A 13,254-nucleotide genomic window follows, 5' to 3' on the forward strand; every position below is an offset into this window, starting at 1 on the left:
TTTATTTTCTGTTCCTTATGCTGTATTTTGTCACTTGTATTCCCATCCATTTTAAATTTTCTACTCTTTTTGTTCTTGCACAACTGTTTCAGGCAGTATGTATCAATCTTGTACTTAAATGATAATGCCTACTCATTCAAGTAGTAAGTTTTACTGTTTATATTATCTCTCCTTTTTAATCTGTCTTGACTTTTAAGAACCCTAGAAAGAACTTTTCCCAACGAGACATTTAAATATATGGATTACAAAAGGAATACTTGCAATGAAGAGAGTTAAGTGCTTTCAGAAGTTTTACTAAATTCCATATAATTTATAATTAAAAACCTGCTCTTAGCAGAATTAAATCATCTCAAGATAAGACAGACATCATACTTAAACATGTGTATAAAAAAAATTCTGGAGTAAAAATCATACATTTTCTTGACATACTCATTTTCAGTGTTCTGAGTTCAATCAATCACAGTACTGTAAGCATCTTTTACTGGAAGTTTCAAGAGAAGAGACCATACCAATATATATGACAAATACAGATTTTAGGTGGTACAGGCACTTCATTTTTAAATTCTGTCAGAAACAAAACATACACACCTTGCTTTTGAGACTTCAATATTTTTTTTTCAGACAGCTTGCCTTTGGGCAAGTTAATTCTAAAAAAAACTCTTAGATGATCTAATGAAGACAGCAATCTAATAACAAACTAGTGAACATTTGAGTAAAGTGTCTTTCTCCTAGTAGGAAAAGGTTTCTGAAGAACAATGGGGGGAAAGTATATAGGGGACAGAAGAGTGTTAATCTTCAAGCAATCTTCCCCTTCTGGTATTCCACTAGTCTATTATCGAAAGGAATTTGTAGAGGATAGAGTTCAGAGAGATTGTTTTGAATCCCTTGACCACCTTCAGCCTCAATTACCTTTGAAAGAAGTTTTGGAGCAGGATAACATTTCTGCTCCAGGTGAAAATTTAGGACAGAAGCCCAGATACCAGCAATAAACTCTGTTCCTATGTTTCTGGAAACACAGGGTGCAGAGCTCCCTTTTCAAACTAGAACCATAGAAGGTCTTTCAGCCATTACCTGGCAAACAGGTTCCCAAAGGGGCCTTTGTACCTCGTGAGCCTCTCCACAGCAGGTGAAAGGGCCAATGGTCATGTGAACCTCTCTGAGGTTCCCCCCTCCTGCAATTCATGTATCTGTACTTGTCTCCCTATTAATGTTTGGTTTTCTTAACTTCTATTGCTTTTCTACATTAATTCTTTTTACCTGCTTCTTGTTTCTTATTCCTCTGCCACTCTCTTCCCTTTTTATTAGGTGATCCTCTTTCTCCTGTTTTCCTTCCTTTCCATTTTTTATTTCTATTTTCCCCTAATTTATCTCTCTCTCTCCTATAGAACATCTTAGCCTGTATTGTAAGCCCATACTATAAGTTTCAGTGATAAATTTCTAAAACTGGAAGAGAGGGCTGTGTTGGAAAAAGCATGTAACTGTGCTTTTAGCACAATGGCTGCTAAAAAAGATCTTGGCTGAGACGTTACAAATGTTTGTGGAATCAATTTTGAATTCAAGTAATACTGAACCGATGTGTTAAGGAAGCCCAACACTCAACAGCACCTGGCACAAAGCCCCAACAAAGACATCCAGAGCTCAGCAACAACTGTTTCAGTCAATAGTCTTCAATTACACACAAAAAGTTAATACAGACTTAAGGAGTTGAAAAAGTTGTGGGCTATGTAAACAAATGGCAACCACATTGGAGACTAGCTATATATGAGGAGCTACCTAGAGAAGAAAAATTTCAAGTCACAGCATACTTCAAAATTGGTAGAACCAATCTGGGTGGGTAGCTAATAACTGGACCAGTTCCACAGGAGGACACATTTCATTCACCAGTTAAAAAACAAGCATGATGTTACACTGAGTATCAAGAATGTATAAAATCCTGTGATCTGCCTATAGCAGTCAGATTTGCTGGAAACCTAGGGATAACAGTAGACCATTACAAATAGAAGACAAAATACATAAGCCCTTTCTTTCTTTCAAGAAATGTCATGTATATGGAGGGCTTTTTTATTTACTTTTAAAAGGGGAAAAATCTGGAGAGAGACATATCTGTTTGTCCTACTATATTTCTGATTAGTTACAAAGATGGCTTTTAGAAGATTGAAAATGTAAACTTAGAAGAAAATTTGGGCTGCTGTATTCATGAAATATATAGTTTACAGTTTTTGAAACAGCAGAAAGTAAGCAATTAATTTCAAGAAAAAGATTCCTTGAAAAATAGGATAAAGTGAAGGAAAAGGAATCTTTTGAGTATATTGTTGCTTTTTCCTGCAAGAACACTGCAATTTAATATAAACATAATCAGAAAAAGAAAAGGAAGGACAGTAAATAGCCATTTAGAAACAAGTATTTATACTTTATTTGTAGGAAATTAATCAAAAGATATTAATGCACAACACCATGGGGATGGAATGCTCTTTTCTTGAAGTATTACTTCTGTGCATAGCCAAAAAAAATTTGCGCTCAGACGGAAAACACAATGCCACGGGAAAAAGGCAATTTTTTCCTTGAGAGTTTAGGTTACACAAGAAAAGCTCATCTGTTCACCCACAAAGATTCTCAGAGACACAGTGGCCGGAGTGGGAGCCCAAATACTTTGCCAGGCTCAACACATGAGCCACGTAAGGCCACTCTGTACAAGCCTAAAGGAGCACTGGGGCATGCAGTGGCAGGCAGGAACCCAAAACAAGGACTCCCAAGAAACATTCAACAGCTTTTGTTTTATGTTGGAGAAACTGAATTTAATGTAAGTAAAAGTGTTTAACAGATGTGCCTTGTTTACTGACAAGTTCCTCACTGACTGACGGACAGAAGGACGGAAGGATGGAAGGACAGAAGGAAAAGAAAACTTTAAATTTCAACTTCCCTGTGCAAGTCAAGTATTTTTTTAGAGGTTTACACACATACATATTACTATTAAAGTATGTAGAAGCTGACCCTAATTACAAGGATGACTTTCAACAAGGCATGATATTAAATTTTACACAACAGTATTCAAACAAAAGGTACTAGGCTTACAGAATCAACCAAGCCAAAAATTTGGACAAAAGGATTGACAGCAATCATTCATTAGCCTTGAACACAAAGCTGCCTTCAGATTAGCTAATGCCAAGCACAACTACAGAACTGTAAAATTTACCAGGTGAAGCGTTAAGCCATGAACAAGAGAAGATCAAAATAAGTGCATTACATTGTTCATTTACTTTATTTGAAGTACTTGAAATGTGTGCTCCAGATTTCTATTCTGCAAAGATACTGTTAGCAGAGTTGTTTCACAGTTCATTGAATTGATGGACTGAAACATGCTAAATAATAGAACAGGTTAGTTTGAAATTGTGTAAACCCTAAGAGCATCTGAAATGATCAAACAACTCTATTTTCAGATTTCTCTGTGGTGTGGATTGTAAACCTGCTACCTTCACAAGTACCAGAACTTGAAAATAAAATGTCACAATACCATTCTCAGGTGACCCACACAGAATGAATAAAGACAAAAGTGTCTTTCATGAAAGAAGAAAAACCTAAGCACTTTAAGCAGTTATCCCAAGGGTTGCACAAAAATACAGCAGTTCTTTTGCAACATTAGATCAACAAAGATTTAACTTCAATAAACAGGAGTGAAAAAGAAGAATGGAAAGGATCAAGAGAAACAGGGCTGAAAGACTTCCAGTGGTTTAATCCACTCTGCTTCAAATCACAATTTTCTGCACCTTAATCATTCTCCTAACACATTCTCCAAGACTGGAAATGTTATATTCCAAAATAACTGTTATTCTTGTTATGGGTTTATTCACAACAAATAAACAAAAACAGCTCTAAATTATTCTAGTCTGCATAGAAATCTAAGAAAAAAAAATCATTTTCTGGATGACCTTCATGTACTTGAAAACTCTGGTTTCCTCTGTAAATTGGTAAAAATCCTTAATTTATTCCCAGAATCTATGGGTGTTTAGCAAAAGGATGACAGATAACAAGTTTCATTATTTATGTAATCATCACCAACACTTGCATATCTTCAGCAGTTTCACAACAGTTAAGTAACATTTATTTACAAAATAATGAGAAACATCTGCAGCCGTTCTAAAGAATTCAATGTATGTCATTGATTAATAAAGCCCTTAATAATCCAGTTTCACCTCTGAATGATCCTGAAGTAGTAACATTGTACCATATAAGGTAGCAAAAGTGGATGTTTCAAATGAGGGAAGCATGGAAAAATTATCCTGTATGGGAAAATTAAATGCATCCAGAAATGGTGCCAAGGAGTGAAGCTGAGTGGCTTAACTTACATCCTGGATGTTAAATATACGCTATAAATACCCATATACACACAAAACCCATTCTGTCTGTTAGCTACTACAAGTAAAAACCTGGATTTAAAGGATATAATTGTATGCACAGTCACTAGCACTGCTCTACAACAACAAATACTTCACCAAAAGCATCACATATTTACCTGAAGTTTGGAAAACTTCATTCAGTAAAGCTTCATTTACCACCACCGAACTGACATTTCCAACAGGATGACACCAGCTCTGATAAATAGTTTGAAGCAGAAGGGTTTGAGCTCTAGTTGCTTGTACTGTCAAATTAGGGAGCTCAAAAATGCATTCCGTTAGTGGGACATGAGCTCGCTTGGTCCTGTTTAAAATAAAAGAAAAAAAAAGGAAAATCATTACTTCAGCACATAAAAATAAAAATTTTAAAACTTAGTCACAGAATATTGGAGTACAAGCAGTTAGTCTGTAAGGTAGGAACTGTGTGCCTATTAGATTTCTTTTTCTAAGAGCTGATTCTACATTGAAATGGACCTTGTTACATAATATAACTTTCTATCTCCCTCCAGAATGTGACAGTAAAAAGTCGTATCTTTTTATCTAATTATCTCTTGATTTTAAAATATTTGATAAAAGCAATTCCATGTGCTCCCACCAAAATAAGAGCTACTCAAAATTGTGCAGATATTAAGAACACAGAAAACATCTGTTCAGAAATGGAATGTTACAATTTTTTTCATTTACAATGCTTACAGTGCATCACTAAATTACATACGGCAAGTGACCCAAAAAATACATAGACAATATTCATACATCAAAACACAAACAAGCCCACATTCTGTGTTTTGCTAACAGAGCTCATTAAATGATTCTGCTGTTTTTCAATGCCTTTTAATTGGGGAGGAGCAACAGGAACAGACAGGCATTCAATAGGGCAAAGTAAAGGACATTGGTTTGGGAAATAAATTCCTCTGTGACAATATAATCCACCATCAACAAGAATGTTTTACAAAAACTATAGCAACGTCAGTAACTTCCTTTTTCTTCCTAATTTACACACTATTACCTGAAATAAAGCAACAGATTGATTTGCTACATTCAACAAAAAACTATAAAGGTTCTTCAGTCCTTTTAGTTTGGAGCCCTTTACTGTATCATGTTTTTAACATTATCATTCTTGCCCTAATCACCTTCCACTCCATCACTGAAATGTGACATGTTCACATGGACATCTCAGGGACATGTTCAAAGCCCCTTAAAAATAAATAGTAGGGTAATGTTCCACTGGGAATCAGAACCTCAAATGAGGCAAAGCTACTGAAGATGTACACAAAATCCATGGGCCCTGAAAAAAACATGCTTTACCAAAATGCTCACGGACTGAAAATGTAAAGACATGCATGCATTCAATGACTCCTCAGATCAAAAAATCAAAATCTTCCTCAAGGAACTCTCAGAAACAGCCATAATACACCATGTCTCCTATCTGGCCCCACCAAAAAATGCTAGCAGCTGTATGACCTAACATATGTGAGCTACTGGCTGCAGAGACTCTGCAGAACAGAAGCAGGCCATTTGTGATGGTCAGATTCTAAAACCTTTAGCAGCATGAACTGACACAACAGTCTGGTACTAAGGAGTAGATTTCTTGAACATTCTGCACCTGACTGGGAGAGTGGGCCTTCACCAAGACAACTGTGAAGAGAAAAACACTTTATCATTTCTCACACCCAGGATCACCATGCTCTAGGTGAAGCAGCAGAGTTAATAAAATATTCTGCTGCTAACACTTTTGGCCCATAAGCTGCAAACTTATGAAGCTGTGACTTTTGAAACATGGTTTGGAAATAAGTATTCTGAACATCTGAAGGTATCTCTCAACCACTATGTTGACACAGTGATACAGCTAAAGACAATGTCATCACTTTGAATTTAGACTTGGGCATAGAAGCATTCACCTCAAGCTCCAAACAGAGCTCCTCCCTTAATTCCTTGTCAATACCAGCAAACAGTTGGTAAGTGAAAACCATTTTCTCTGGATCAAGATGAATTAAGCTCAGTGTTAGATACCTACCATATAAACAAATGTCCACACCTAAGACTACGGCCTAGAACCTTACAAGGTAAATCGAAAGAAAACAGCACTTGTAGACATAACAGAGACCCAGTCATTCAAGATCTGAGGATTATGAATTTATTGTCTCTGCAGGTCACTGTTTCTGCCCACTGCTTAAAAAGGGACATTACAATACTTTTCAGCTGTGATGTCTGCACCACAGATCAAAGTGTCAGCTAAAGCCCATCCACAACAGCCATTATTTCTCACTAAAAATAAAAATATGAAAATAAAACACAAACTGATTCTTTCAAAAGAAGGTACTCATCAAAGATTCTCAGAAACTGATGCAAATACAGATGAAGGACAAAGAACAAACAAAAACAGATGTTGTAACCTTCTGTAATAGTAATCAGTATTCTTCAGAATGAGGTTTTCCAACCTCATAAAGTTTGGAGTCAGGATTACCTGTCTCAAAAATGCTGAGAAGGGGGAGGAAACCAGCAACAAGACTGCCTCTGATTTGCAACTCATTTGAAGCTAATGACACAATTATGCTGCCAGCTTCAAATACCATTTGCAGAAAAAAAACATGGATGAAGGAAAAACATTCCATGTTTATATGGGAGAACTCAGCCTTGTGTCTGGTAGTAGAAATTTCTTTCATATGAACATACAGCATGCTCCACAACACCCCCACAAAAAGAGTGGTCTCCTGTTTGAATAGATCTATCCATCTTTGAAGTCTGACTCTGCCTACAGGTATAGCCTTTATTGCTAGAAAAATCAAAACTCAGAGGCCTTCGAAGAAGAGATCTTGTATTAAGGCTAATTTGGTTGGTGTTTTTTGATTTTGTTTGTTTTAATAGGAGTCATAAACACCAAATAGTGAGCCAGAACAAAGAAGTTAGGTATGACATGTTTGGGGGAACTCAGCATCTCCCACCTGCCTCACCTGCTGACAGCCAGGTACATACACATCTTTCTGGAGCACGACCAGACCCCATCCCAGGCTCAGTTCTATCAACTGCAGCACAGTAGGTCACCAAAACTGTAAGAAATATATCTAAAAAACTCCTGAAGCTCTTCCTGTTTCAGTCTGAGGTTTAAACACACTGCACTGCAAAGCTTTCCTGAAAATGCTCTTCTCACAAAAAGGACAACTTATAGAAAAGAATGTACCCAATCACATTTGAATTTAGCTGGTGCAAAAAATCCATGGAAAAAAACCATTTTTCTAAACATCAGAAAATTACCTAATCTGAAAATTGGAACTGCTTTAAGGAGAGATAAAAATAATATCAGTATTAAGTCAGGCAAATAAAGACAGATGCTGCCTGGTTTAAAAAAAAACAAGACCAAAAAAAAAAAACAAAACAAAACAAAACAAAAAAAAAAAAACAAAACACCACTAAAGAAAACCACTTTGACTCAAGACACCCAAAAGGAATAAAGAGCCTGGAACATATTCTGACCATTTCTACCACACAAATGCACAAGAGGACACATGATCACAGTGGAAGCAATTACAGAAAACCATGTGTCCTATTTCAGCTCCTGAGATACACAAGAAATGCTCTGTGCAAATGTACACATATGTGTCCAGCCACTCAAAGAGAAGCTCTGGGGACCATGAAAAGCACAGGTGGAGATTACAGTTCTGGGACCTTTTCTGATGTTCATCTCGAGTTAGAATTTGAACTTGTTTTCCTAAAATTTAGAATTTCCTAGAGTTTAAATCCAAACTCAGTAAACTATCAATTTACGGAAAATAGGGATGCATGAGTAAAGGAGTATAAAAGGACGTTCTGTACTTAGGAAAATCCATTCCTGTGAAACAAAATGGTATACATAATAATTAATTTATTTTAAAACTTAATATTAGACAGATCATATAACCCATTTCTTTTACACAGAACTGAAGCTGGAAAACTAGCTATGCACATTAGCAAAGCTTTTGCAGGCATTACCTGGAAAGAAATGTAATGCATAGTGACATCACATTGTTTCCTGGTATTCCTTTTTTTTTAATGCCATGTACTGTAATCCTTTATTATTTATCTCAGCATGACTGTGCACTGTTACATTTTTCCTTTCTGGTACTTCTTCCTTTTTTTATCCTTTCACACAACATTCTCAGTATTTTTCCCCTTATTTCTGAATAATATTTTGCAGGATTAAAACTTAAGTATTTCAGAACAAAGTGTTTAAATATTTCAAAAGATAGGTTTCCTAATGTAAAATTCAGAAAGAACAAAGAAGGTAGAAAACATTTTTCAGCAAACTTCAGAATGAACATGACTCTGCTCTAAGTCCATCTAAACACATTTTTTTTAACAAATTGATGTATTTCAGAGGGACTCTGAAGAGTTGTGACAATCACAGCATACAATACAGCAGTGCAAAAGATTTTGTTTTAAAAGTCTGACTATTCGACTAATACATATTACAGCTACTGTAATGACCTATGCTACATTCAAAACTTAAAAGTTTCACATGAAGTTGTCCCTCAGGAGTAGTAACAGCATATGATTTTTTTTAACAATATGCAAATTCTACACTTACTGTATTTTAACAATCCCATAGGAATAAAGTCTTCTGGTCCTTTTCAGATAAGTTTGAAGGAATGGGAAGTTGAAAATAAATCCTTTTTTATAGATAAAAAAATCAAGGCAGGGGAAGCATTGTACCATGTGTGCAGCAAATGTTGCTTAAAGGAAATTTTAACTAGACCCGGCTAGTGATGAAAGTACAATTATAATTCAGGATTTATTATAATAGTTTTAAAACACAAATAATGTATTTAAAAGATCTTAAAATGTAAGTTTGCCACCAACCTGCACCTGTTAATATGGAAAATACATCATTAATAAGGTATTGAGCTATATTTAACCAGGTTTTATGACCCAAGAGATATATTCAAGCAATAAGTGAAAATACAAGTAAAAATAATTTTTTCAGTAAACCAAATCATATCTGTGGTTCTATACTGTATCATTAAATTTGCATTAAGCAACTTCATATCAAAACTCTTCACCTTATTAAAAAAGTCACGGCACATAGTTTGGGTCTAAAAACACTACTTAAGCTACATTTTAGAACTGCAACAACAATAGAAACAATTATTTCTCAAGTCTTTACACTCAAGAGTTAAGATGCAGTTCTGAACATATGTTCATTTAACTGAACAGGTTAAAAAACTACCAATTCAAACTCTCTTCTCTAGGGGAAAATAAATCCTAACTAGCAGGATAGGCTACTCATTAAAGCTGAACTTGGACAAGTTCCAGAATAAATTTAAGGAAATATGAACAAGCAAGTCTTGCTGTGTAGTGGCATGGAGTGAAAATGAATCTGTCCTAATTAAATGATTTTTAAATACACTTTGGTTGTACCCAGTTTGCTGACAAACTGTAATACAGACTTGCTGAAATATTTGAATAAATCTGGCATACCATTAAAGAAAATAGTTTTCTTTGCTGTTTTTGAACAAAAACATGAATTGGTCCTTATTTTACAGCATGCATAGGCACCAATATAACCAATCCATGTAAGTTCACAGGCCTGCTATGAAATATTTTCAGTTTGTAGACTTTAGGAACAGCAACTCATTCTTGTAAAATCAACACCTCAGAGTGATTGAAAGAATATAGTGGTGAACAGCTGGGTCCAGAGGTTTATACAGAGTCCCCAACTGCAAAGCTGGAACCTGCAAAATGTTCAAAAAAATTTGATTTTTGTTATTACTCATATCCTGTACAGTAAAATACGATTAGTTCATTTTTTCCAAAATAACAGAATGGGTAACCTGCTACTAGAAACTAGCAATTGTGCCTTAGAAAAACCTGAATGTAATTTAAATGCCCAAATTATTTCAGTCACCATTTGCACACCTTTCCTCTTTGGCAACCAGAAAGCGTTCGCTGGTTTTATAAAACATGAGCAAAGGCTTCATCTACATACCTACAATAAATCTGTATTTCTACTTAATCTGATGTTTCACATCAAATTTAAAAAAATGAAAGTTTTGATCCTTTTTCTTAACATTTAAGTAACTATTAATATTGTAAGGGAAACCATGTCTGGCTCCTTAATGTCAAATATCAAACCTATGAAGGAAACATAGGAAAGGAAATAGAAGTATTATTGTTTGAAATGCCAGAATGAAGTCACTGCTATACACAAAAAACCTCAAACATATCACATGTCCACATATACTAATAGGATTTTCAGTCTTCAGAGAGTAACATACAATTATTCATGCTAGAAGACAAAATCAGTTACTATTAAAAAAAAACCCAAACAATTAAACTTGGTTTAGAACACTTCATTCCAGAAACACCTCCAAATCTGATGTATTCAACTTCTGCTCTTCTATACTCTTCACTAAAGGCTGCCTGGTATCTTACATTATCTCTGACAAGAGCTGCATCTCTTTTCAGGAGCTGCACCTGCCGTGGCCTCTTATTTGAAGGAAACACTGTTAATTATACAATTTATTACAAGGGAGAAAACAATGAACTTAAAGGTTTACCAATTTTTTCTTCTTTTCAGTAAATCAAAATATTAACTAGATATTTCTGAAAATTTTAGATACGGGATTAGAAGAGAAAAATGCTATCACTTTAAAACAGACTTCTGTATAGATTTTTTAACATCAGTTCTGAAATATAAGTTGTCAGTGATGAAAACACTTTTGCAAAGTGTTCAGTTCCATGCAGACTTCAAAAAAATCCCCCTAGATTTCCTTGAAACAATTGTGAAAACAATTGTTCAAGGCAGAGTACAAACTTTAATATGGCTTAGAAAATGAAGAGGCTATCCATTATCAATTCTCAGTACAGTGTGTGTTTTAATGGAACAATAAAATTCAGCTTTATACAGCATACCAAAAATGAATGCATACTACAACAACAAAAATCATGAAATCAAAAATATCTAAAAGGAAGAAACCCTGAAGAAAAAAAAAAACCCTTTAAAGCAAAGAATGGTCAAGTCTGCATGTGTTAGAAGCTCTAAACTTGGGTTGTTTTTAAAATAATTTTATTCACTTTGTCCCATCTGGACATTAAACTTATGACCCTTAGATTAAAAATTCTGATTGCTATATGCAAGTAATAATACTGGTTTGTGAATCAGCACAAAGTGAGAAACAGTGACCTGTGCTGAGAGACAGCATGAGAAGAAAGTGTGCAAGAAAAAACAAACACCTGGAATGTGAAGGTAGGAAACTTCTGATTTCCCCCAACATGATTTGAGCCTTACAAAGCATCTGATCAGTCATTTTACCTGCAGATTAAATGTTCCAGAAAGCAGGAAAGCAGCCTATGATCACTTCTAGCTTGCTCATTGCCTATGTGCCTCAAAATGCAACAGATCTGAACTAAAAATTTGTTGATACCAACAACAAATTGGGGTGTCTTATTTTTGGACACATGATAAACTAAGGTGACTGCTGAAATTGCAATACAAGAACATCTTAAACCTGCAGCTGCATTAGAGAAACATATTTAGGATGTTTAGATCAAATTCAGGTTACTGACTCATCAATGGGACAGATCCTAGAGATCTGAACTGCCACCAAACTGCAAGTGGACATCAGTGACTAATTGCTATTTCTTTCTTTGCAAAAAACTCTTTTTCTAAGCACTATTTAATACTTGTCTCCAGAAATAATCATCAAAGTGATATTTTAATATATAAAGTAATAAAACTGCAAGTTCCCTGCTCTGAGGAGATAGCAAGCAGATCTCAGTCTTCTTTATGTATTTAAGTTTTTGATGTGTGTAAACCATATTTATTAAGCATACAGTTATATCTTTAAAGAATTGCATCTTCAGAACTCCCCCAGGTGTGGTGTTGAGATCTGAAACAAAAGGAGTAAGAAATTTTCCTCATGGAATGCCCTCAATGTGAATTCAGGACTTTTTTAATTAGTTACATATTTAAACATCCAGTCTTTCTTTACTTCTGTGAGAAGGTCTAACTTTTTACTTGGACCTAGGAATCGTCCTGTTGTTGATAGTGAGTGTTAGTGAGAACAAGGGAAGGGATATGACAGCTGCATTATGTTCCACAAGATCCAAATATAAAGACCATGAGAAAAATCAGTATTCATTACAGCAGCCAAAAATCAAAATGTATTACAAACTAAAAAAAAGTCATAAGCAAATCTGGAAAGAAGCAGGGATATTCAATAAGGAATCATTGGCTTAATGAGGGTAGTGCAAAGAGAATCAACCATGTGAAAAGCAGAGAATTTTTACACCTACATTTTAATTGTGCCTTTTATCTTTTCCTGAGAAAGAGATCCTACATAAAAAAGCAACAATGCCAAACTAATGCCAGCCATTATTATCATTATCATCATCATCATATTATCATTATTATCATTTATCTAGGTAGGTAAATATTAGTTGTGGGTGGGGGACAAGAAGAAATCAGCTGAAACTTGCTGATGGTGTAACTAAACAGCTACAAATGACCAAAACCATGAGAGGTGACCACAGGAAAATTGCCAGTGGCCATAAACGTCCAAACCACAAAGATCTGTGTTTATTAAATAAAGCAAGCATTGCTCTTTCTTACAGCTTTTATACATCCAGTACCATTCATTGTTTTGGATACTACAGTGTATCCCCTCTCAGGAGCCACCGGGGTGGTTCAGGGCTTGGGGAACTGGCTTCCCACAGTGCAGCCTGCTTTACTGTCTAGGGAAGTAACCCCATCCTCTCCCTTTCCCTCTCCTCTCCCCCTTCACACAGTCCCAGCAGCAGCAGAAACAGCCATTAAATCAATCCTCTAAATCTGCCACACAGAACCATTTGGTTGCCATTAGCAGGTAAAACAGGGAGCCAGAAGGGCTCA

General features: G+C 35.4%; 1 protein-coding gene across 6 annotated transcripts in view; it reads right to left on the bottom strand.

The window, feature by feature from the left end:
• VPS13B (vacuolar protein sorting 13 homolog B) overlaps positions 1–13,254 on the bottom strand; it is a 422,459-nt gene that overhangs the window by 325,232 nt on the left and 83,973 nt on the right. For all 6 annotated transcript variants that reach the window (XM_063390273.1, XM_063390281.1, XM_063390302.1 and 3 more), the window contains exon 17: positions 4,511–4,695. In XM_063390273.1, the coding sequence (XP_063246343.1) occupies positions 4,511–4,695 (185 nt within the window). The remainder of the gene's footprint in view (positions 1–4,510; positions 4,696–13,254) is intronic.

This window comes from Prinia subflava, chromosome 1 (assembly GCF_021018805.1).
Source record: "Prinia subflava isolate CZ2003 ecotype Zambia chromosome 1, Cam_Psub_1.2, whole genome shotgun sequence".
Classification (NCBI taxonomy): domain Eukaryota; kingdom Metazoa; phylum Chordata; class Aves; order Passeriformes; family Cisticolidae; genus Prinia; species Prinia subflava.